This window comes from Brachyistius frenatus, unplaced genomic scaffold (genome assembly GCF_029030835.1).
Source record: "Brachyistius frenatus isolate BFR_SWC_R1_liver_20210118 unplaced genomic scaffold, ASM2903083v1 Contig_1, whole genome shotgun sequence".
In the NCBI taxonomy this organism is placed as follows: domain Eukaryota; kingdom Metazoa; phylum Chordata; class Actinopteri; family Embiotocidae; genus Brachyistius; species Brachyistius frenatus.
The window spans coordinates 12,230,241-12,254,000 of NW_027210600.1; the positions used below are offsets into that span (position 1 = coordinate 12,230,241).

General features: G+C 41.8%; 1 protein-coding gene across 1 annotated transcript in view; it reads right to left on the minus strand.

Moving 5' to 3' along the window:
- Positions 1–23,760, minus strand: part of rsrc1 (arginine/serine-rich coiled-coil 1) — a 117,584-nt gene that overhangs the window by 35,187 nt on the left and 58,637 nt on the right. Inside the window, exon 6 of the mRNA XM_069690531.1 lies at positions 23,297–23,348. Within this exon, the coding sequence (XP_069546632.1) occupies positions 23,297–23,348 (52 nt within the window). The remainder of the gene's footprint in view (positions 1–23,296; positions 23,349–23,760) is intronic.

Sequence of the window (23,760 nt, forward strand, 5' to 3'; positions counted from 1 at the left end):
AAGAGAGAAAGAAAGGGAGAAAATACACTTTAATGCTTCTGAAAGGGGGGAGCAGTTGGAGGGTTCTGACACGGGCTGGAGCGGGACTTTGTGCTGCCTCTTGTTGATTGTAAATGGCAGAGCAAGTTTACTCTGGCAGTTGGAGCCAAAATGGAGTCTGACAGCTTTGTCAGGGAGTTTGAGCGGCTCAGTGGCAGGGCAGGAATCGGGATGATTCCATCCCTTTCATCTCCAAATCGCCGGCGTACGCTCATGAAACCTCCATGGTAATAAAAAATAATAAAAAAAATAATAAAAGGGGAAAAAGAAAACCAGCCTGGCATAGTTTGGCGATGACAAACGATTTTTCGAAACACTTGTCAAAATAGAATAGAGAAATAAAAGGAGCGAAAGAATGAGAAAAATGGCAGACCAAAGTCTGAAAGAGCCAAATGGAGAACAAACATGTCGGGAGATGTTAGCGCTCTCGACAACACCAATATTAATAATCCTAGAACTCATTCCTACCTTTTCTCTCTCCTCCTCTCTTATTTCTCTTTAGAAATTATTTCCCAAGATATCGCTGCATTACAACCCACTCAGGATCTCGCCCTCTGTTTCCAGACTGCAGCCTTTATATTATTCTGGCCGTCTTTGCAACCTTTCAGACTTTTGCTTCTTTTATAACTGACCTAAAAATATGAATACTCACGGCAGCTTTAAGTGCACTCCAGGCCTATTTATTTTCTCTTTTAGCTTCATAAATAGTGCTCTCCTCATTCTTTACTTTTCTGAGGGAGAGTCTGAGAAGAGACAGCTGAGAAACGTAAAGACAAGTCTACAGCGTGTGTTTGAGAAGAAGGATTGACAGAATGAGGGAAGTCTTACTAGCACCGCTTTGTACTGTTACACTCCCATAGCTTTATCCCTCTGATCCCTTCTACCTCTATCTGCTTGCCTCGTTTTTTATTTATTTATTTAGTTTTCAATTTACAGGATTTGTTTCTGTGTCTGACAGTGAGGAGGATGAGGTATAAAATTCATCTTTATCCCGGTTTTGTTGCATTTCCTCCTCCTTGACAATGCATGTCAGTAATTAGCCGGCCAGTTTGGTTCCAGGCTTTTCGATGGGTGCCTCCGTTTGCCAACTTTTGCCTTTTGTTCTTGCCACACAATACCGCCCACTCACCCTTGGTGTCTCTCTGCCTCTCTCCTCCCTGCCTCACACCCACACAGGGCGTTACACAATCTATCCAAATGTGCTTCGCTTTAAAACCCCATTACTTAGCCCCTGTTGTTTTGTTCAACACAATTAAAAGAACAGACCATTCATGAGAACTGAGAGCGCCTCGCTCTGCCCCTGTCTCCTTCTCTCCTTCACTCTCTCCTTCTCAGTGGTTCGCTGTTGGCTGAGGAGTTACTGTGAACAGGCCAGCTTAGTTCCCCTAATTCCCTGGGTTTTGTTTGCATATAGGCTTAGTTTGGTTCCATTTGAAACTACTCAATGCCATGCCTCACCCCCTAGCTGTGACCAGACCAGTGAGCAACTTTAAAGATCGGCCAGCCAAATAGAAACGGGGATGTCCACACGCACATCCAATACACACACACACACACACACACACACACACACACACACACACACACACACACACACACACACACACACACACACACACACACACACACACACACACACACACACACACACACTGACACATAGCAAGAGAGCCCAACGAGGTTAAAGGCCGTAAGCATCTAAGTAGTGACACACTTCAAAAGGGTGAAAAACTCGAAGGCTTTTTCAGTAATGACAACCTCGTCAGACTTTGGCAGAGGGTCTGGAGGTAATTTCAGGTTGTGGTCTTCCACACAAGTGTGTTCGCCCTGCAGGATGGGCTCAGTTCAAAGCAACATGAGGTAAATGAGAGACAAGAGCTACTGGTCAGCAATGACTACAAGGTCACAGTCAGGCAGGTGTCACAAGATAATAGAAATGTCTGATCTATTGTATGATTCCTCAAGTCCAAAATAAGAATACATTTCATGAAGTTTGCATGCAGAACTGGAAAGACAGCTCCCTCAAAAACACATAATTGACACTTTTGCAACTGAAACTAGTGAATTAATCAATTAGCTAATGAACATGTTTGATAATGCTGTGTCAGTATTTTCTTTCTAGAAAAACTACCAAGCATTTCCTGATTTTAGTCTCTGCAATGAGATGATTTGCCTCTTTTCTTTGTGATATTAAATGTAATGTTTTGGGGTTTTGGAATGTTGGCTATACAAAACATGCAATTTTAAGACATTACGACAACAGTTTTGGTATTTTCTGACATTTCGATCAACATCGAAATTCATCAAGAAAATACTCAGTAGATTTATGAACGATGAAAATAATCATTATTCGAAGCCTTAATCTATTTTGGTGAATTTGTTTTGGCATGATCAATTCTAGTCTAATACCTTAGTAGAGTTGTTTTAAATGTAAAAATAAGAAAGCTCTTCCAAACCACAGGTCTTAAAACAATAGACAAATAAACTGATGTCTGTCTAACAAGGTGAAGACACACAAAGATGTTTTTGCAACAATACAAACTTCAGTGGCAAAACACTGAAACCAATGCTACTCATACATAGTTTCAAATCATCAAACGCTTATTTTACTGTGTTTAACATTTATTCGGCACCGGCGCAAATCAAAGCAATCAACTTAATGCTAGATCATCGTGTTTCCAGTCAAATACCTCAGTCAGATTATGTCATGAAGTTTGCCAACACCGTCTGAGCCTGCGTGTGCGTCAACACAGCACACAGGCCTCCATTTAGCCAGTGGTGTCCGCCTTTGTTGCTGAGTGGAGAGGAGGTCGACTCTGCCCACCAAATGACAGGTGTGAGGCTCTGGGAGTTGTCTCAGGTTGGAGACAGCTCTATAATTCACACTGGACAAGACTTTTAAGAACAGACATGAATAATGGCTTTTAAGTGCACCAGGAAACTGTTACGCGTGTGTACCCGGCAAACAGCAGCACAATATAAATGCAAGAATTTTAAATATACTCTCTGTGTAATACGGAGAAGAATCAGCTAAATATACACATTGACATTTATAATCAGACATTTCAGCCACGTTTCCCCCCTGTTGCATCACAGTCCACAAACCAAATGAATTACCTCAACCTCTGACATCCCCATATATCAATGTTACTGTGCGGTCAACAGACAAAATGAGATATAGCGACGCAACTCTGCTCACTTTATGAGAGGTCTGTGTTGTGGTTATGAAATTATAGTTTAACTCTGAGGAGCTAATAGGATTTGAAGATTAGCGACGACACCAACGATAGCTTGTATTAATCATGTGACCATTTGCAATCAGGCCACCCTGTTCAGGCTTAAACCACTTAATCATGTTAATTAATAAAACAACCCTCTCTTAATAGGATAACACCAAATTTATCATTCATTTGATGAATTATGTAGAGGAGCTGGAATTGTTTAGGAAAATGTTTTTATTGTTGTGACTGTTAATTTTCATAGTTATCTAAATAGCAGCAATTGTTGTGGGTTTGGAAAAAAGTAGATGTTAAAGGATGAGTATTTTTCAGTCCATATAACTACTAGGGCCAAAACACACACACACACACACACACACACACACACACACACACACACACACACACACACACACACACACACACACACACACACACACACACACACACACACACACACACAAACGCACACATGCCAGTTTGTGTTCAGACGTCCATGTAACCCTCTGTGTGAGCTGATATTGATCTTTCTTTAAAGCGCCCTGGTAATAAATTCCACCCCTCCTCAAACACAGTCAGATAGGAGCACAAAACTGGCTTAAAACCACTAATTACATCATTGCTGAAAGGAAATCATTGATCAACGGCATTATGGGAAATTAAACTGCCCCCCAAAACTGGATCAAAGTGAATGAAGTGGCTTAGTGGGGTTTCACTGGGGCTCTGCAGGATTATCACCTCTGGACACACACACGCACACGCATCATTATAGTGATACAGTAGCGTGTTACAGGACTTATGACGCACACACACATGATTTTTTTTTTTTCTTCCAGCCTTTGGTTGTCTGCTGACTTTGGGTAACTTGAGCCTCATCAGCCAATGCTAATCCATTCAAACACTTAACCCTCGTGTTGTCCTTGGGTCAAAATGACCCGCAGCTGTGTTCAACCAAGTTCTATTTTATTTTCACATTTTTTTGGGGATCATTGGTGACAAGGAGGCTGTGCATGTTTCTTTAAAGAATGATGACCAATGATCCCAAAAAAATATAAAAAAAATATAGAAATAAAATGGAACTTGGTTTGAACACAGCTGCGGGTCATTTTGACCCAAGGACAACACGAGGGTTAAAGCCCTAACTTTGTATGTTTCACATGCTCGAATATATAGCAATTATTTCAACAAAATGCTCTACACAAAAATAACTGCTTCATAAAGAAGGCCCGGCCTCGTGTGAGGAGGCCTCATGTCCCAGACCTTTGGTGAGGGTCCGCTGGGGGAATGAATAAAAGAAAGGGGCCCCTGCTGGTTCTTCTGGCCATCTATTGGTGCCCCGAGACCAAAGTAATCTGTTTCTCCCGTCCCACCAGCCTCACCACTGGCCCCTTAGGGCTCCCGGCCTGCTGCTAGGGGAACCCTTCAAGTGTAATTAACAGTTCCCAAGCTGCAACAAACGTACGAAAAAACAATTGTGGCGCTTTTCACAGCATTGATCATGTTTACACATCCTGCAATTTTTCACATATTAACTCAATTAAGACAATTAAGTGACTCTGGGTTTTTTTTTTTGGATTATATTAAAGGATGTTTGAATCATGAGTAAACAAGGATGTTGTGATGTAATGTTGCTGTGAATCTCAAATCAACAGCTTTTAGGCACTAGGGGACGATTTGGAGACGCTCTCACATCGGACCGTGTCTTCATACGACGGTCTGACAGTAGTGGCCTCTGAGCAACTTAACTGGAGCAATCAGGGGATAAGTTACTTGCTAAATGTGGATAATAGCTCACACTTGCAGAAAGCCTCTCCTCAAAGATATTCACACGGTCGCACTTGAACACATAAAAGAAATTTCCCCTTGGGGATTAATAAAGTGTAGAAAAAAAAAAAAAAAAAACTTGAAGGAATTATTTGAGCAAACAATGAAAGTCCTTTATACGTCCTCACCTCCTCACACCTGGCCAATAGAAACTATTAGGACATGAAGACAACTTTATGACCTATATTTGGAAGGACACATTGGTTTTCACTGCAAAACATAGAGAAACACTTAAAAACAATCACCAGTCCAAAAAAAAAACCCAGCCTGCAAGTTCAGCGGTCCCTGCAGCTCCACCACTTGTTTCTGAAAGCTGTGTCTTGGTGAGAAGCCCTCTTACACACAGCAAGCAGCCACTTAGTACAAAGTTAGCTACATCAACTCCACTTGTACTTACATTGTGCCCCAATCTACTTACACTCGCAAATCCAGGGCTTACATTACACTGAAATGAGCGGTGGATATTGGCAGAATGGGCTTACACAGGCATTGTTTTAACTGGGCTTTTCTCAGAGAATTTTCTGGCCTAGTGTTGGATAAAGAAAATATTGAGGACAGAAATAAAGTAGTTGTTGGCCACGGTCTTCAGGAGTTCAGGGGATTCAGGGGGTGTTAAGATGATTTGGAGGCCTTTTCTCCTATCAGATCATCTAAAATGTGAGTGATTACACCGGTAATCAGCTGCAAGCCCACACTGGCACAGGCTGCATTTAAGAGATAAAGGGCGAGAGACAGAGTTAAGAATGGAGAGAGAGTCAGAGAATGAGAGACCTGAGAGAGACACAACAGAACGAAGGAGGAGAGGAAGAAGAAGGTGGCAGATTACTTCCCAATATTATCACATGCCAGGATGGCCATTCTCCCTCTCCTTCAGCTTTTCTCGCTCTCTCTCTTACACTCTTTGCTATTCACAGATTCATTTGTGCTTGGCCAAACAAATAGCTGACACTGCCTCATCAAAGCTGTGGATTGGCAGCCCGAGCCAAGTGGGGCTGTTGACAAGCGAGGGTAGTGAAAGCAGCGGAGGAGAGGAAAGAGCACGACAGAAAGAGAGACAACAGAAATCCCTGCTGTAATTCCCCGAGCTGTAATCCACTGGGTTTAATGGTGTATGTGTGTGTGGGGATTATACATTTATTATCAGTGCTCATCCCTTCTCTCTTACTGGTGCGTGTGTGTGTGCGCATGCATGTGTGTGTGTGTGTGTGTGTGTGTGTGTGTGTGTGTGTGTGTGTGTGTGTGTGTGTGTGTGTGTGTGTGTGTGTGTGTGTGTGTGTGTGTGTGTGTGTGTGTGTGTGTGTGTGTGTGTGTGTGTGTGTGTGTGTGAGGAGAAAAGCCATCTTGTATAGAAGGCCCAACAATGCCGGCAGAGGGATTTAATCCCTCGCTCTCTATCATATAACCACATATCTTGGCCAATTCAGAATAACAACTAGCCTATTCACTGCGGCTGATCCTGCCGATTAGCCCTGATCTGGAGACAACCCCCAACACGCACACGCACACACACACACACGCACACACCTCGACCACTTGTCAAACATATTGTACATTTTGTTAGAATTGCGGATCCCCTTGCTACTGTGCGCTCATCAGTCCATCACGACTCATCTGTTCCTCACTGTTAGTAACCCGGTTCCAGCAGGAGTAATCAAGACTACCATAAGCTTGTGTAAGTCCACAACCTCTATCAACTCAAGGTCAAAGGTCCTACCTGGGTTTGTAGAAATCTGGCAGGTTTTAGCGCAGAATGGCAATTTGAAGGTTTGTCACTTAGAAACAAGATTACACATTTAATTCACCGCTGCAGCGCAACTAATCTCAGAGATTGTATATAGATCACACACGTCCTCCCTCTCTCTCGGTCACACACACACACACACACACACACACACACACACACACACACACACACACACACACACACACACACACACACACACACACACACACACACACACACACACACTAGGTGAAGGAGACACAGTAAACCAGAGGTTAAGAGTATTGGTGCTTGCAGCACAAAGACAAAGAGTTTTTCTGCAGACAACGATGACAGGCGATTCCAGCCAGGTGAAGCCACATCTGCAGATTTACAAGGCACATACACACACATACTAGTCTGTGTGTCAAGAGGGAACGTTGTCAATAAACAAATCTTAACTTATAATAAGGATGCATCAAAAACTGACCTTTGACCAACTATGGTTAAAAAACAGTGATCTGAGGTTACAGGTCTGCTAAAACAAACACATCAGTCCACTACTATGCCAGAAGAAGTCCTCCCTTCATTAAGAGTACAATGCAATTTTTGGTTTAAACGAATGACTCAGGAAGGTGTTGATTCAACTATCCGGTCATTTAGGAGGCTGCTGTTTGGAGTGCTGTTGAACTGTATTGTTCTGTATTATATTTAGTCTACTTTTATTGAATTCAATAGAGTGATCAAAACAATAGAAACTATTGCGATTTGCATTAGTAAAACCAACATTTATCTCCAAAACAAATCTCTCCAAACCCCTGAATCAGATGCTTCTGGGCAGAAGGCCTCTTAACACCGAAAACTTACAGGCACTGAATCATTTACATGCAACTTTAAAATTTGGACTACAGAAGGCAGAAGTCCAGTAGAATATTACTGAAAAGTAATACAGACACCGTTAATGCCTAAATCAACACACCTCCACCAAGCAGCCCTTTGTATATTGTTAATCATACGGCTGCTTTGACCTATTTACATCTTTTGATTAAAGACTGTGGAAGCTCATTCCACAGAGAAATCCACACAGCCCTTATTCAGCAATTTACAGAGCGATTTTACTGTCACGGAGCCAGCAAGGAACAAGACTGAAGGAAATTGGCGATTAGCTCGGGCCTGCTTCACTCAGTAAAGACTCAGCCAATCACAAGAGAGGGTCACTGATATCAATGCACCTCGAAGACAGCATAACTTAAATCATAGTGAAAAACAGTTTTAGGCCTTGATTAAAGTAATTTAATAAATGACTCCATGGATTTTGTTTGGACCTAAACGTTAACCGGAACAAACCAATGCGTATTTGCTTCAAGTTGAACTCCCCTGCTTGTCATTAGAAACATTACTCAGAACGGGTTGAACCCAAAGCAGTTCAATATGAGCATCCCGAGCCGTTGTGACCTTTCAGGTATGCGGCTGTCACTAAAACCACTAGTGGAGTTTGAATCTGGCCTCTAGATGGCTAAAACATGTCCATAAAGCTGCACATCAAGATGGCTTTGCTGTGAGTATGAACAGAGCTGATCGCATCAATCTCTGCGCTGGAGCCCGCCGCCTGGATTGGCTTCGACTTCGTCCACTGGCTCGAAAAAGACATGAATCAAACTGAGCGAGACAGATTAGCCTTTGGTAACAAGGGATAATTTCAAGACATCAGAAAAACTGGCTTTCACCATCAGCAGATACAGGCCCGCGCATCTTTCTTTCAAAGCTAACACGCACTAATTCATGGCCCACAGACACTCGCACACATGTACATACACTGAACATGTGTCCTGCAGATGTAGTAGCTATGAAAAAGACCCTGTTCTCTGTGTGTACAGTAGAGAGAGAGAGAGAAAAAGAGTTTAAGATTAACATGCAGAGACAAGAAATACCTGAAGAACGCAAATATATGAGGGGAAGAAAGAAGGGAAATTAAATGAACATTAATTCTCCCACAGCAATTCCCTCTTCTCGGCACCAGGAGATGAAAGAGGAGCAATGTACTTTCTGATATTTATTTCTCCCTAAACACATGGCTGGAGCTCTGGTCTGGTTGACGAGGGCCTCAGTTGGGAGTATACGGGCACCCAGGGGCCCCATATTGCCTGTTTTACTAATTAGGCAGAAATATGCAAGATTGAGCCAATGGGGGATTAATTAACTGTTTATTTCTCTTCACTCCTCTACTGGAAACACCAGATTTGTGCTGAAGGATACAGAGGAAGAGAGGAAGAAAGTTTTGGGTGTGGCATCTTGGACAAATGAGCAATTTAGATGGGTGTAAATGTGTGTGCATGTGTGTGTGTGTGGCCTATTGTAAATAATGTGGCAGCGCTGCCTTTTTAAATGAGTGTGGGTGGATGTCTCTGTCATCAGCCGCACAGAGGAGAGCGGTGCTCGTTGTTATGTCTGAGTGGCTTGCATATGCAATGCAAAGCCTACAAGACCAAAGCATGGCGGGGCAGCAAGTGGAGACCAGAGGAGGAGCAGTAGACTGGTAGAAAAAAAGGAAAGTGCGATGATGGAAGGAGTAGATTGAAAAAAAAAAAAAAGAAATGGGGTGGACCGAGAGGGAGGAAGAGGACAAGTGGATGTATGTGCAGGGAAATAGCGAATACATGACTAAAGACTCAGAGGAGAAAACCTGAGAAATGCAGATGATTAAAAAGGAAAGACAGAGGCTTGTATAAGGAAAGAAGAGAGAAACAATAAGCTGAGTGTGTGTAAATTGGGACGGAGTAACATCGCAATCTGTACAAAATTAGAAGTCCATTAGAAGTTTAAAACAACTCATGACTTCCATCTGTTCCTGAGGCCTGGAACGTGAGATTGGAGACGACAGGTGTCTAAATGTTTATCAGCTGTGCTGCGTTTATTCCTGTGTCTCCGAGTTAGAAGGAAAAATGACCTGCACTAATCTAATTCAAACTAACATTCACTTTGAAAGGTTGCTGGTGTGGCAGGAATACAACACTAGCTGTTCAAACCATTGGAGTCAGTACAGTATGTGCCTTGGCATGTAGAATTGACTCTTCAGCCCCGTGAGAATAAACAAATGGAAGCCCGTGCATGCAGAAAAGCTCATGCAGAAATCTTACAAAAGGAGTTCTTAATACGTAGCAAACAATTAGTCAGGGTGTCAAAAATATGCTGAATTAATTCCAGATTTGAAATTAGTTAATGAGTTAAAGTCGTCACAATAATCAGGTATTCCAGTTTGTATTGCCTGGTAGCATTCAACTGTATTTCCAAAGCCAGAAACAAGAAAGAGGACGCGAGTGTGGCTGATGCTACCAAAGCTCTGGAGTCAGGTGGGTCAGACTCACTGCCTTTAGATGCCGTTGCGTTTACCGTGTCCATGAGAAAGGTCTCTTGAACACCCATTTCCGGTAGGACGACTGACTACGGATACTTTTGCAATTAAGACCGTACGTATTTGGACAGTTTAGGTTTTAGTTTTCATTATTAAGACTCGGTAATTCAGCACATTCAGTTTGAAATATAATAATAGACACTATATATTAAAGTGCCAAGTCTCAGCTGTGATTTGAGTTTATGTCAATACTGGAAAAACCGTGTGTGACTTTATAGTCCTTTCAACAAATTGAAATAAGAGGCCACTGAAATGTTTTTCTGGGCAGGTGTCAGTCACTTCCACATTAATTTGGGCAAAAAAGAGCGTACATGTGGCTCACAGTTAAGTGAGTGTTACCATTTAGATTGAGATACAGTTATCTGTCTGTATGAGGAGCAAAGAGGTCACTGTACTAGTGAAGATAATAAAGAGGCTCAAAAAAGCAGACGTCGACAACAGAGATATTTAAGGTGGTTAATTTGCAAATAAATCAGTGAAGTGTGCTGAGAAAAACTAATAAACAACCTGCTGGATTGACATGTCGGAGCACAAGATGACCAGGAGATAATTTTGCATCGGGGAGGCACTGATCCGACTGTTACAGTACTGATGCCTCAGCTGAGACAGATCTGACACCGGTGTTTAATTCATAAGCTGCATGGCCCGCTGTGTGGAAGAGACTCGGATCAAATATATTATGCAGCGTCAGGCTTCCTATGAGCACAAAGACACTTGGATGTAAATATTGAATTGAAGCGAATAGATCTGCTCGATTACCACATATCCCGTCCAGCTGTTGGAGTCAATAACCAACCGATATTCGCTTTCAGTGTTGGATTGGCGCCGTCCTAATTTGCATGGCGTAGACAAATCCCTTCACGAATGCACAGCAAATCAGGAATACTCTCGAGGATGTAGGCGTACATTTTTATTTGTTTTCTTATATCATCTCAGTAGTTGAAGCTCGTCAACATTGTTACAATGTTGGCATATTTAAAAAAAAAAAAAAAAGAGCACTTACAGATTGACTTTACGTAACAACTGATTTAACAGTATTTAAAATGACAGTCGTAGCCTGTGTACTTCAAGATATAGTCACCTATAAGTGATTTAGTATTGCACAAGTTTTCCTCCTATTATAAAAACTAAACAGAAATATGGTAATCATCTTAAACAGCTGGTAAACACTGTGAATAGATATATATATTAAAAAAAGTGACAGTTGCACTTTTCTTCTCTTTAGCTGTTTATCTTTATATGGTAAACTCAGTAACTGAAGGAGTGACATGTGATATGAAGCCTCACGGGGGAGTTTAACAAAGCCTAAATGTAAATAAAAATAACAGACTTGTGTTAATTAAATATAGAAAAGATCAACTAATGTTGAAGTTAAGCTTGACATCATTAAACTCATTCAGAGTCAGGATTTAAACATTAATGTCCAAAACAATTTCTCAAGTCCATGAGATCATGTCAACATATTTGATCAGTGTCTGCTGTGAGACATCAGCCTGCGCCATGAAAGCACGTCATACTCTTCATGTGTCTGCCATTGACCCCTACCTTTTCCTAACCTGTAAATCAGCCCCATTCCCTGATCCAACTCCGCCTCCACATTTCACCCCCTGGGGGAAGCTACCGCTCGCTGTCGAGGTATTTCACACAGATTTGTTGCCAATTTGTTGCTTTCCAGCGGAAAAGTAAATGCAATAATGAGGGGTTGAGGGGGGGGGGAATTCATTAAACATGTGTATGAAATACTTTTCAAGAGCAAGAGGAAGATGCATGGGGATGTTCATAATCATGCCTCCGTCTGCTCAGCCTGCAATGGCACAAAACATTTAATCTGGGATGAACACTTTGTTGCTTTCTCTCCGTCTTTGGACTCTCTCTCTCTCTCTCTCTCTCTCTCTCTCTCTCTCTCTCTCTCTCTCTCTGAGCACCCCCCTCCCCTCCCCCTCCCTCCCGTTACTCTCTATCTTCCTTTCTCTCTCTCAAGATCTTTCTCTGTGACTGCCAGAAACCACAATCATAAAATTATTAAAATGCTGTTTGGCTGCCATTAATCAGTGGTGGTGATAAATCCTCGCGTGGGATGTGACAGAGCATTAGTCACATACCTCTTGGCCTCAAAGACAGAGAGTAATGAGCCACGAGCCGGACGGGGTCAATCATAAACTCATCAAATGCGTCATTTAATTTCTTCATTTAGACAAACACAATTTGTTTATGGGAAAGATATCAGGTGTTGTGGAATGAGAAACGGCGCTGAAACGCTGGTACATTAATCAGGGCTTGATTACACGCGACTCTGCGGTTGTTTATCCTAATTTCATTCATTTCCATCAACAAAGCAAACACAGACGAACACAGCCATTAGTGATGGTTGGGGATGGCACAATTACAGCCTCGTATTAAATAAAGTGATGATGAATGGTCCAATACAAACTAAAACAAAGGGGTTTTTATTACTTCAATTCCATCGCAGCCTTGCCTTCCTGTGTGTGTCTGTGAAGCCTCGCCGGTGTGAAGGGAGGTAAGAAGCTGTTTCAACTTTACAACTAGAGGAGGACATATTGATGAGAGAAAAAGAAAAAAAAAATGTAGAAAAAAAGAAAAACTCCTTTGAAACGACAGTTGGTTATATATGATAGCAAAAGACAGCCTTGCACATTAAAACTTCTGTTCGTTACATTCCTAATTGAAATCAGTGGGTGAGCTTGTTATAGAAGCAGCTAAACTCGTGACACTAACACGCATATAATCTATTTACCTACATACACACAACCACCAGTATAGCGTCCCCACCCTCCCACCCCCCATCCCCCATCTGAATCTGATAAAGATGAAAAAACTAACAGCAAAGTCAGATATTTTCCTTGATCATGTCTGGCTCCAAGAACCAAACCAGCGTGTTTGCAACATGATGATGCAGTCCAGCACACAGGCTACACAACTGCACGGGGCGTCCATCTTTTTCTCCATTAACACCACCCAACACTGCCTTAGAGCCGTTAAATGAATGTGTAATTGTAAAAAGTGACATTCATTTACACATGACTGCAGTCCAAAAAGATGTACATTCTGGAAAATGTACATCCACTTCCTTTGCCTGCAACCACCAAAGCACAACTTGTCATGTTGACACTTTAGTTTCTTCACAGACTCTATAAATGAGTCTTTATTAGTGATCTTCAGAGGAGCTGGTAGGCAGGTTCTGTGATGTGATGTTTCCACAGGGCCAGGCTAGCTCGTTCCCCTTCTGCTAAGCGAAGCTAACTGGCAGCTAGCTAACGGAGAGGTACGAGCGTGGCATTAAATCCTCTCCTCATGTTGGGTATTTATGGTGGGAACATCCATAAATTACTCTCACACAAACATTCATGCATCAGAGCTACCACACAAAGGCAATGACCTGCTCAGTCTGGGGTTTAGTATTTTGTTTGAAGACATTTTGACATGTTTCAGAAGAAATTAAACCTTCAATCTATCTGAAGATGTGTCACCTTATACCGACTAGTGTTGAATCAAACATCCCTCTGTTATTCACACGAACCACTGCATGCAGTCACAGGTGTCATGGTCACATCATTCATTGCATTTTTGTGGATTTACATCTTGACATTCCCTGTGACTCAATTATGCAGGGATGCAGCACAACAACTGAACACGCACATTACGACACACACACAGCACACATTAAGACACATAATTGATCTGGACTTGATCTTCAATGAAAAAAATATATCTAAACTTGGAGGTTATCATGTAAAAGAATACATCGAATATTATATTTGGAGTCTAATCAAAGAAACATCAACCGAGCCGTGGTGTTGTCATCGTCCTTAAACGTTCTTCAACAAATCAATCCAATGGCCTCAAGAGCGATCAGACGAATCCAGTGGGACGACTGTTCAAAGGCCAAGGCTGCTGCAGCCTCCCATGCTCGTCCATCTGCAACAGCACAGCTGAACATTCATCTGTCCATTTTCTATACCTGCTGATTCGTTTTCAGGGTCACAGGGGAGGGGGGCTCGGCCCAGCGTGCACTGGGCAGAAGGCAGGGGAACAATCCCGGACAAGCTGCCAGTATATCACAGTCAAACATTCACACATTCACACCTGTGAGCATTTGGAATTTCAAACTCAGCTCACCTGCGTGTGGTCAGTTTCAGGGTTGCGATGTGAAACCAGAGCACAACGAGGCACAGATAGAAAGGTAGTATCAACTGACTAGAGATGGCCGATTTAAAACCACACTAATAAACTGTATGAAATTTCTCCATTTAACCAATTCGGCCACTTCTAAAACTAACTGGCTACACTGGCGATAATTCACGTATGACACCCCCCCCACCCCCCCCAAAAAAAGGGGGGGGGAATACTTATAAAAGCATGGATGGTGTATTTTATATAGTAATTAATTTAGCTTCTATGTTGAGATCAGTTTTCTCTTTGACATTAAGGAGTCTGTTTCTGTTGAGTTTGGTGCATCAGATCTATTTGGGTGGGTTAAGTACTTTTCAGGACACACATGGAGCCATGTTGGAGAGCTGTCTCTTTCTGCATAAATTCACTGAGGCTAACAATCATGATTAACAACTATGACCACAGTAATGGGCAAAATGTGATCGCATTTCTGGCATAATTGTACAACCCCGGCCTTAACATGAAGAATAGTGTGTCAGAGGGTAGAAATTATTCCAAATCATGACAGCAGAAATGCACAGGTCAACACTTTGCTGCAATCCATTTGTGTCTGATCCAGGGCCAGTTGGACAGCTACATCCATTAAACCCTTGTAGAAATATTTACAAACACACAAACAGAGGAGATGGTCCAATACTAAAAACCAGATGATATCAAAGGACAACTTGCTAAAAGATTCATATCTCTTCCCTCGATGCCCCAGGAATAAAAATCTTCTCCAGCAAGACCGTTCACATGGTGAGAACTCAATAATACTTGTTATACACTGTCTTTATTCTTTCCTTCTCATCTTTCACTCACTCTGCATTCTTTGCATTCAACTTCCCTCTCCACCCTGTTCCAAAAAAATCCCAGAGTGCCTGCCAGCGGTCCAAGGTAATTAAATTACTTAGCAAAGTTTACTTAACAGTAAATGGTTAGCAAAATTTAAGGTGATTGTAAATTTGCTTTCATTCCACTTCAGAGGCCCGCCTGTTTAAGGCTGGTCTGCAAATAATTAGCACATACATTTGCATCAAAATCGTTTAAACCATATGTTGCAAAATTATGGAAAGCAGCAAATTAAAAATATTTTTTTTTCTGTTATGGAAATGTCTACATGTTGAGAGGAGAGAGAGAGAAGCAGCGAGAGAGGGAGGTAGGAAGGGAGGAGGGAAAGATATCACCATGTGTCTCCAAACACCAACAACAAGGAGGAGAGAAAAAGGAAGGAGGAGGAAGGAGGGCGCAAAAATGATTCCGTTTGGATGTGAACACAGTCATAATGGTCTTTTTCAAGAGCTCACCAGATGCTGTTTGAAATCTCCCCACAGAAGAAAAACAAAGCTCTCTCAATCTCTCCCTCTCCGTCTCTTTCCCACACACAAACACTGAATCAGAGAATTCCCTCTAAGTGGCTCTGCTGAGTGCAGTATACATTGTTCCCAAAGGCAAGGCAAGGAAAGTCGTACACTAATTTGACAAACACATTTGACAACCTAGACCTTCCATATTTAATAGAATATATTGTAGAAAAATGACAGCTATTATTGAAATAAGAATAAACGAAAAAACATATGAAAATTTGGAATCTAATGATCAAATAAAAGCAGGACCCCACGGGGACATTAACAAATGTCTTGTTTTTTCCAACACTCTAAATCCAAAAATATTAAACTTGTAAAGATATAAATTTAAGTAAAGCAGCAAATACTCATTTTAGAAGCTAAAATCAGAGCGTGTTTGACCAAAATGATTATTCAATTATAAAAATAATTGACAATTAATTTTCCTAATCAGTTAGGGGTGCTACTAACAGTTATTTGCTTTAATCACAAGTTGATTTTCTTGATAAAATGTTTGGCCATAAAATGTCAGAAAGTTAAAAAAAAAAAAAAAAAAAAAATTCATCAGGATTTCCAAATCTGACAACTGACTTAATCAAATTTCTCATTTTGTCTGACCGGCAGTCAAAAACTCAAATATATTTTGTTTAAAATCATAGAAAGAAACCGAAAACCAGCCAGTAGAAGTTAGATTCAGGATACTATGGGGAATTTGTGCTTCAAGATTGACTTGCACAAATGATCAAAATAGTTGCTGGGGAATTTTTCTACTGATCAAATAATCAATTGGTGTAGCTCTAATGCTTTTTTTTTGTTATTATTATTTTTTTTATCTTATATATTTTTTTATTGAAGTTCTATTACTACAATAGATTGTCAATACTAGAGAACACAGAACAAGGTGAACCCACAAGCCACATTGTGAACGTATAAGAAGTGCACAAGCAAACAGAGAAAAAAAAATATGACAAAACAGGAAAACAAGCTTAACCCTGCTGATTCCCTACTAGCCCTCTGATAAAAAAAAAAAGTAAGAGTCATAATTCAAGTTGATAAGGGCTTATTGCAAAGAAGAAATGAAGCAGGGCCAAAAGTTCTTAACAATAGGCTTCAAAGGAAATGTGATTTTTCTTTCAAGGAACAGTGCTCTTGTCATTTAGCCAGCGTTGTGTGCTCCAGTGTTTTCCAGTGTTGTAGCACAATTTGAGTGCAGCTCTAATTTTTCTGTTACGTGTATAGAAGTGTCCCTGTAACATGTGCTGCAGGTAAAGCCCTGAAGGGTGGGGAGATATAACAACCTTACTACATCAAAGAGAAAAGCAGGCCGCAGCAGGACTTGTGTTTATTATACCCATAAAACAAACCAAAAATCAATTGTACATAATAAACCTCCGATCCATGCAGTCCTCAGGTCACTCAGTCCTCGCTGCCACTGACAGGCACCAAGGAACGGAGACTGATTTCTTATTGGAAAGAAATATATATACTTGTAGGTTCAGAGGACCATTGGAAACAAATCCTTTCTTTAAATCCACATGCACCTTTAAAGCACAAACAGACTTCTTTTGAGAGGGTCAGAGCAACAGCTTGAGGCGATGGGCTCTCTAACTAAGCTCGACAAATTCTTCCATCCATCCATCCCTCTCGTGGAGGTCAGTCCGTCTGCCACCACTGTCAGTCTGCTGCTAAGTGAGCGTCAGGGGCTGTTTGTTAAAATCTTATTCAGGTGCTTGGGTCTTGAGGAAGAGGAGGCCCCGCGCTCTCTCTCTCTCTCTCTGTCTGTCTCATTTTCTCTGAGAGACATAATTACAACTGTTGACTTGAACAGAGGTAATCACACATAAATCCAACTGATCGATGGTTACAGAGACTAGATTACAGGACACCAGTGCCATTATCCTCCCAAAGGACAACGGGAGACACATTCCTGCACAGATGCAAAAGGGGATTTCTGCTGTGGTTGTTGTAATTGTTTGGTATATTTGAATATGGTGAAAGCTATGTTGTTATCTTTCTAGGCTTTAGGTTTGGATATCTCACACAAAAAGGAAACCAAAGTTGTGTATCAAACCACAATCTCTGCAATGCTCCTAACCTGGAAGCATCTCTGCTGAGAGGTTGTCAAGTTGAGGCTTTCAAAAGTGGTTTTAAAAAGTTCTGCAGGGTAAACATGAGAAAATCTTGTTTACGGACCAGTCCGTTTTAATCATTATACAACGCGAGTGACGATTAGCTGCTGTTTCTGTTGGCTCTAATCGTTGACCGGACCTTTATTGTTCAATCAGAAAATCTAAATTCAGCTGTAGTTATGTTGAAAGTCAAAGCAGTATATTTAAAAACTCGAATCACTCGTGTCCATCAGGCTCAGAAATCAGTGGTCACAGTAAAGTGTCGTGCTGCTCCCGTTACAATAACACATTTAGTGAGAGACACAGAACACGTATTTAGTAAATATTACTGGGTCATGTCCCTTTGTTTTTACACGGAAAATCCCCTTTGAAACAAAGGTCACCACTGACTGGTGTTTGTGATAATCACCCGAGTCGTGTCATACCAAAACACAGCGCCACAAGTGCCGTGACAGCAACGGGAGGAAGATGAATAATGTCTGATAACTATAATTCACCTCCTGACAAATCCTGTGCTGCATTCCAGTGATGGACGCTAAATCTGAGATGACAATAAAAGCAGAGGAAAAAATGGAAGTTGTTATAAAGAAGAAGAAGAAAAAAAAAAAACATGCACTCAGAGGAATAACGACTTGGGCCATGTAAAGAAGGAGGTCTTGTCTAGGTCTCCCCGTCCCCGTCACCTCTTATCCACACAGAACAAAAGGGCGGCAGCCTCCTAAATGTGGCGCATTAGCCCTTTAGTTCCAGAGGGGGTAAGGTGACACCCTCCATGTATGTGGTCTGTTCAGCACACATCTGTCGGGGCCTGAGGGGGTGGGTTGTGGTGGAGGGAGAGATAGCGGGAAGTAGACGCACAAGGAAGACATAGGACAGAAGCAGGACGCTCCAGGGAAAGTGTGCGCGCGTGCGTGCGTGCGTGCGTGTGCGCGCGTGCAGCAACAGAGAAGCCTAACACCCTGTATTTACTGTGAAAGAATTAGTGCTGTCGCATGATGCTGCCAAGCTTGGCTGATCACGCTTGCACTTTGTTTTTTCAAGTCTGTCAGTCGATATAAACAGACAGGAAAACATATAAACACAAACAGGAGAGACAAACAGACTTTTTTTTTTCTTTTTTTTTTACCATCACATACCTTTAGAAAAGGCAGAGAAATGTCTGTCAATCTTTTAAAAAGTCAAAATGTCAGGAAGAGTAAAACTGGGTGCTTTGTTGGGAAAGTGCCGTGTGACACATCAAGCAACTGCAACATCAGTGGTTCAATTGTGGCACATTTTTCTGACTCATCTTTAAACTGCCAGAAAAACAATTAAGGAAATTAAGGTAAATAAAGGATTCAAAGGGACATTCACTGATATTTATGTTGAATTTCATGTTTCGTTTTTTTCTTAACTTAAGAAGTGTCTTTTTTTACCTGTTTTACACCAATATTGGTTTTAAAGTGTATCGTTGCAATATCTGTAACACAAATTGATATATCGGTAGCAAGCTACAGAATGAATATTATGATGAGAACTTACACTACAATTTCACTTAATGTTAAATTAGAGTGCATGTTATACTTTTGCAGGAATATTCAAACAATTTTAATGAAAAGTGAGAGAGACACAAACAAGGGCAAATGTAAGCGGTGTTTTATAACCTCATAACAACAAAATCCAACCAGATGAAATTATAATGCAAATTAGTTGTTTACTGCACCACTCATTCAAATGATCAAGCAGTATGTTAGGAGGGATTTAATCCAATATGCCTCTTGATTTGAAGGTTGGGGACTCCGAGGCCGGATTAAAAGGACGTCTTTTGGGGTCTTTCTTAGACCTTCAGCACTAAAAAAAACAGAAAAAAAAAACCTTGCAGAGTCAACACTGCAGTTTCAATTGTGTAACTTAAGTTATAAACCAAACTCCCCCGAGTCATTAAACATTATTCAATTCAGAATTGAGAAGAGTTTCCTTCCTACCAACTCCAGCCAGGTGTCAAACCAACAGAAGTTAATGCAGAGCAGTGATGCCCTTCCAAGTTCAAGCCTCTGATGAGATCTTAAGGATTGTTTGTTTTGCTGCTGTCAAAGGTTCAAATAGGGAGAAGAAGGAGGTTTTGATGACCCTTGGCCCTCAGGTCCTAAGTGGGTGTTCTGCAAACACTCCCTATTGACATGTGGATAAGGGGAGGCCCGCTGCCGTGCACAGTGCTTATGCTCATTTGAGTGGAAATGGACACTGCTATGAAAAGAGCAAAGAACCAAGCAAGTGCCTGAAAAGAAAAGTGTACAATACATATGTAAGGGTTGTCGTGGTGTGTGTGTGTGTGTGTGTGTGTGTGTGTGTGTGTGTGTGTGTGTGTGTGTGTGTGTGTGTGTGTGTGTGTGTGTGTGTGTGTGTGTGTGTGTGTGTGTGTGTGTGTGTGTGTGTGTGTGTGTGCATGGAAGTGTGTTTGAGTGAAAGAAAGTATTTTCTCTTGAGATTTTAAAAACAAGAAGAGTGAGTATCTGGTAACTGAGTATCCAGAATGTCAAGGTGAATGCAGGCATTGAAAATGCACCGCAAGGATAATGAGAAAGTGTACGAGTGACGAACAGTTGCAGACCATGTGTAGAGAGAAGAGACTGAGGGAGCCACATACTGTTGTAAATGTAAGGAATGACTTCTTAAATACTGTATTTTGTATAAAAGACACAGAAAACTGTTCTCTTTTAACTGTGATTTTTTTTTTGTTACCATATTTGATAAACAAACATTTTGATTTCCACTTAAACGTATGAAGGTAATAAAGCGTTTTTTTTTTTTTTTTTTTACTATAAAAGAGAATTAAGGAGAATTAATTAATCTATATAAAAATGAAATTGTGAAAATTACCTTCTTATTGATGAAATTAATAAGTGAGTTTGTCTTGGAAATATGGGGTGTGCTGTGTGTGTTTGATATGTAGGCCAAGCAGGAAGTGACCCATAAACATATCCATCCAGCTCTTTCATTGGGGGCCAGTGTTGCCCTCCTCATCCCACCCCACACACCACACACACACACACACTCTCTCTCTCTCTCTCTCTCTCTCTCTCTCTCTCTCTCTCTCTCTCTCTCTCAAAGCCCCCAGTGAGCACTAAGCAGGCCAGCGGGCCAGCCGAGGGGGCTCATTACAGGTCCACAGAGCCCCCCAACACAAAGGCCTGAGCCGCTTTAGCCATGGGATGATCTGCTCTCTACTGACTAGAGCGAGTCCATAGACGGACAAAAGGAGGGAGGGGAGGGGATGGGAGAGAAAGAGGTGGAAGAGAGAAAGGGAGAGGAGAGGAGAGGAGAGCCGCGGGCTTTAAGGATGTCAGGAGACCCCGAGAGAGAAAGCCTGGCGGGCGCTCAGAGAGGAGCGGAGGCGAGGAGGAGGAGGAGGAGGAGGAGGAGGAGGCTTAAGCTCCACGGCTACGTCAGGACATTAACATTCACACAACCTCCCAACATCTGCTGCTTCCTTCTCGCCCTCCATCCCTATCTCCCTCTGCCCCGCTACCAACACTGGAACAAAGACAGTAGGACAGAGGGTGAGCGACAGATAGACGGAGAGGGACAAGAGACATAAAAACGGAGAGAGGAAGAAGAGATGTGAGCCAGCCGAATTTTTTGAAAATTTGGCAGCAGGAGACTTAAGAGCTGCAGGTTCAGACGACTTAAGAAATAAAAAGAAAGATATCCCTAATATTTTTAATTATACAAACATGTTGTAAATTACAGAGGGCACATAAATGATAACTCTGAAAACTAAAGGAAGGCAGCCGAAAACCAGGCTGAAATAAAATGATAAACCAGTCCAAATATAAACTTCCTTATCAAGTTCAAATCTGTATTTTACTGTAGGTCTTTGTGGGTGACATGATAATGAGCACCTGAAGGCCTGATGCAGGTCAGCCTGAGCTCTATGGAGAAGACAGTCTTTGACTGAGCTATAAACCTGTTCTTCTGGAAGCCTCCAGGAAGAAGAGGAAAACCAGAGACATGTCCAGTGCATTAAACCTGCTCTTTTAGTCCTGCGTCTGGCCCTGGGCCGGCATCTGCACCAGTCTGGTCCAATGCACTCGGAGCCACATGCTCAGTTTTATGATGCTTCACCACCATTAGTACAACATTAGCCGTGAGGTGGCAGGGCAGGGAGTGTGCAGTGTCTGACATACATAAGACTATTAGAGCAACGGAAAACTTGACAGGAAAACAGAAATCCCAAAAACAATCTTCGCATATAAACTAAGTTAAGTCAATTTAAAGTTTGATGAAGGATGTAAAATGTATCTCACAAAGTTAAAAGCTGTGAAATCACATCAAGGGATGGCAGTGTTGTTCTGTGGCCTACGGTAAGGCAGAACAAGTCTTAAGTGAGGTAAGTATGTGGCTGGCGGGTGCTTTATAGATGATGTATAGATGCCTGGTTCTTTCATATATTTCCTGTGGTGAAATTAGAGCCCTGTTCTGAAGTGCTGTGTGTGTGTGTGTGTGTGTGTGTGTGTGTGTGTGTGTGTGTGTGTGTGTGTGTGTGTGTGTGTGTGTGTGTGTGTGTGTGTGTGTGTGTGTGTGTGTGTGTGTGTGTGTGTGTGTGTGTGTGTGTGCGTGCGTATGGGTGTGTGCATGCATGACTGTAAACATGAAGACATCTTTCTCCACAGTCAATCTCTGCCTGTCACATCTGGCTCGCAACTCTACCCCTCGAATACACACTGGAATATATACACTGTGTGCATGGTGACATCTATGACTTATGTACTGGGAGGAGTGTTTGAAATTAAGCTGCGGTGAATATGGGCCCAGAAGCACTCACAGCCGAGAGTGTGAGTGTACGCATTTGTCTGTGTGTGAGTTAGGTAGTGGTAATGTGTGGCGGGAGGGGTGCTGTGAGTCGGTGTGGGAAAACAACCATGAGACCCATCCAGGTCCACAGTGGAGTGAACATACATGAGACTGTGGCTCATTCCTAAAATATTAAGTGCTACAAAGTAATAAAAAAAAAACCCCAAAAAAAACCAAGGTCTTCATTTTTTTTTATATTGTATTCACCAAAATCCAATATCATTTTACATTATAACATTTGAACGGACTGGGGCAAATATTTTCATTATAACATTGTTCACATTGTGTGGTGTACAGTCCTGTCCTGTTTAATAGACAGTCAGTGGTGACCTGAATAAAAGACCAATAAAGAACATAAATGAATAAACACAAAGTGTAAATAGGTGATGTCACAAGGGCATATTTATAAATGAAAGTAGTAGACCGACCCAACGTCATGGCTGAAAAGGTATACTGACAGAGAAGACCCATCTCTGTGTACAGGAGCACCGTGAGGCTGCACTACACTGTTCAAAGGTTTATGCCTACATGACTGAGCGACCACAACTGGCAAGTGTCTGAGCACGACAACCGTTCTGAACCACGCTGTGACAAACAGAGAAATGTTATTATTATCTGCTTACCTGCAGCCTGCAGGACCATATGCATTCGAACTTTAGCCTGCTCTGCTGGAGTCTGCAGAAGCGGGACACACAAAATAGGAAATTAGACAACCTAATATTTTAATTGGAGTGTGTTTTTCTTCCTGGCCTGAGGTCAGAGGCAGCTACAGAGTAGCTGCTAGTGTGTTGCTCGAGGGCATGTTTAGCAAAGCAGACACTTGTTGGCACAAAGGCTTTTCAAATTGTTCTCTAAAAGGATGATCTACCCGTTCACTTTGCCACCCTGCTGCCTGAGATGTCACAAAGCACAGCTCGTGACAGGACAGACAGCCGGCACACTTACACAACTTCAACTATGTAATGCAGCTCTGAAACAGCTGTGTCCCTTAGGCTAAAATATATTTTACCCATGATCATCTTTAACCGCAACCATTAGAGCGAATGTTCCCATTAAATGTCCTCATAAAGCACCATGGGACAACTTC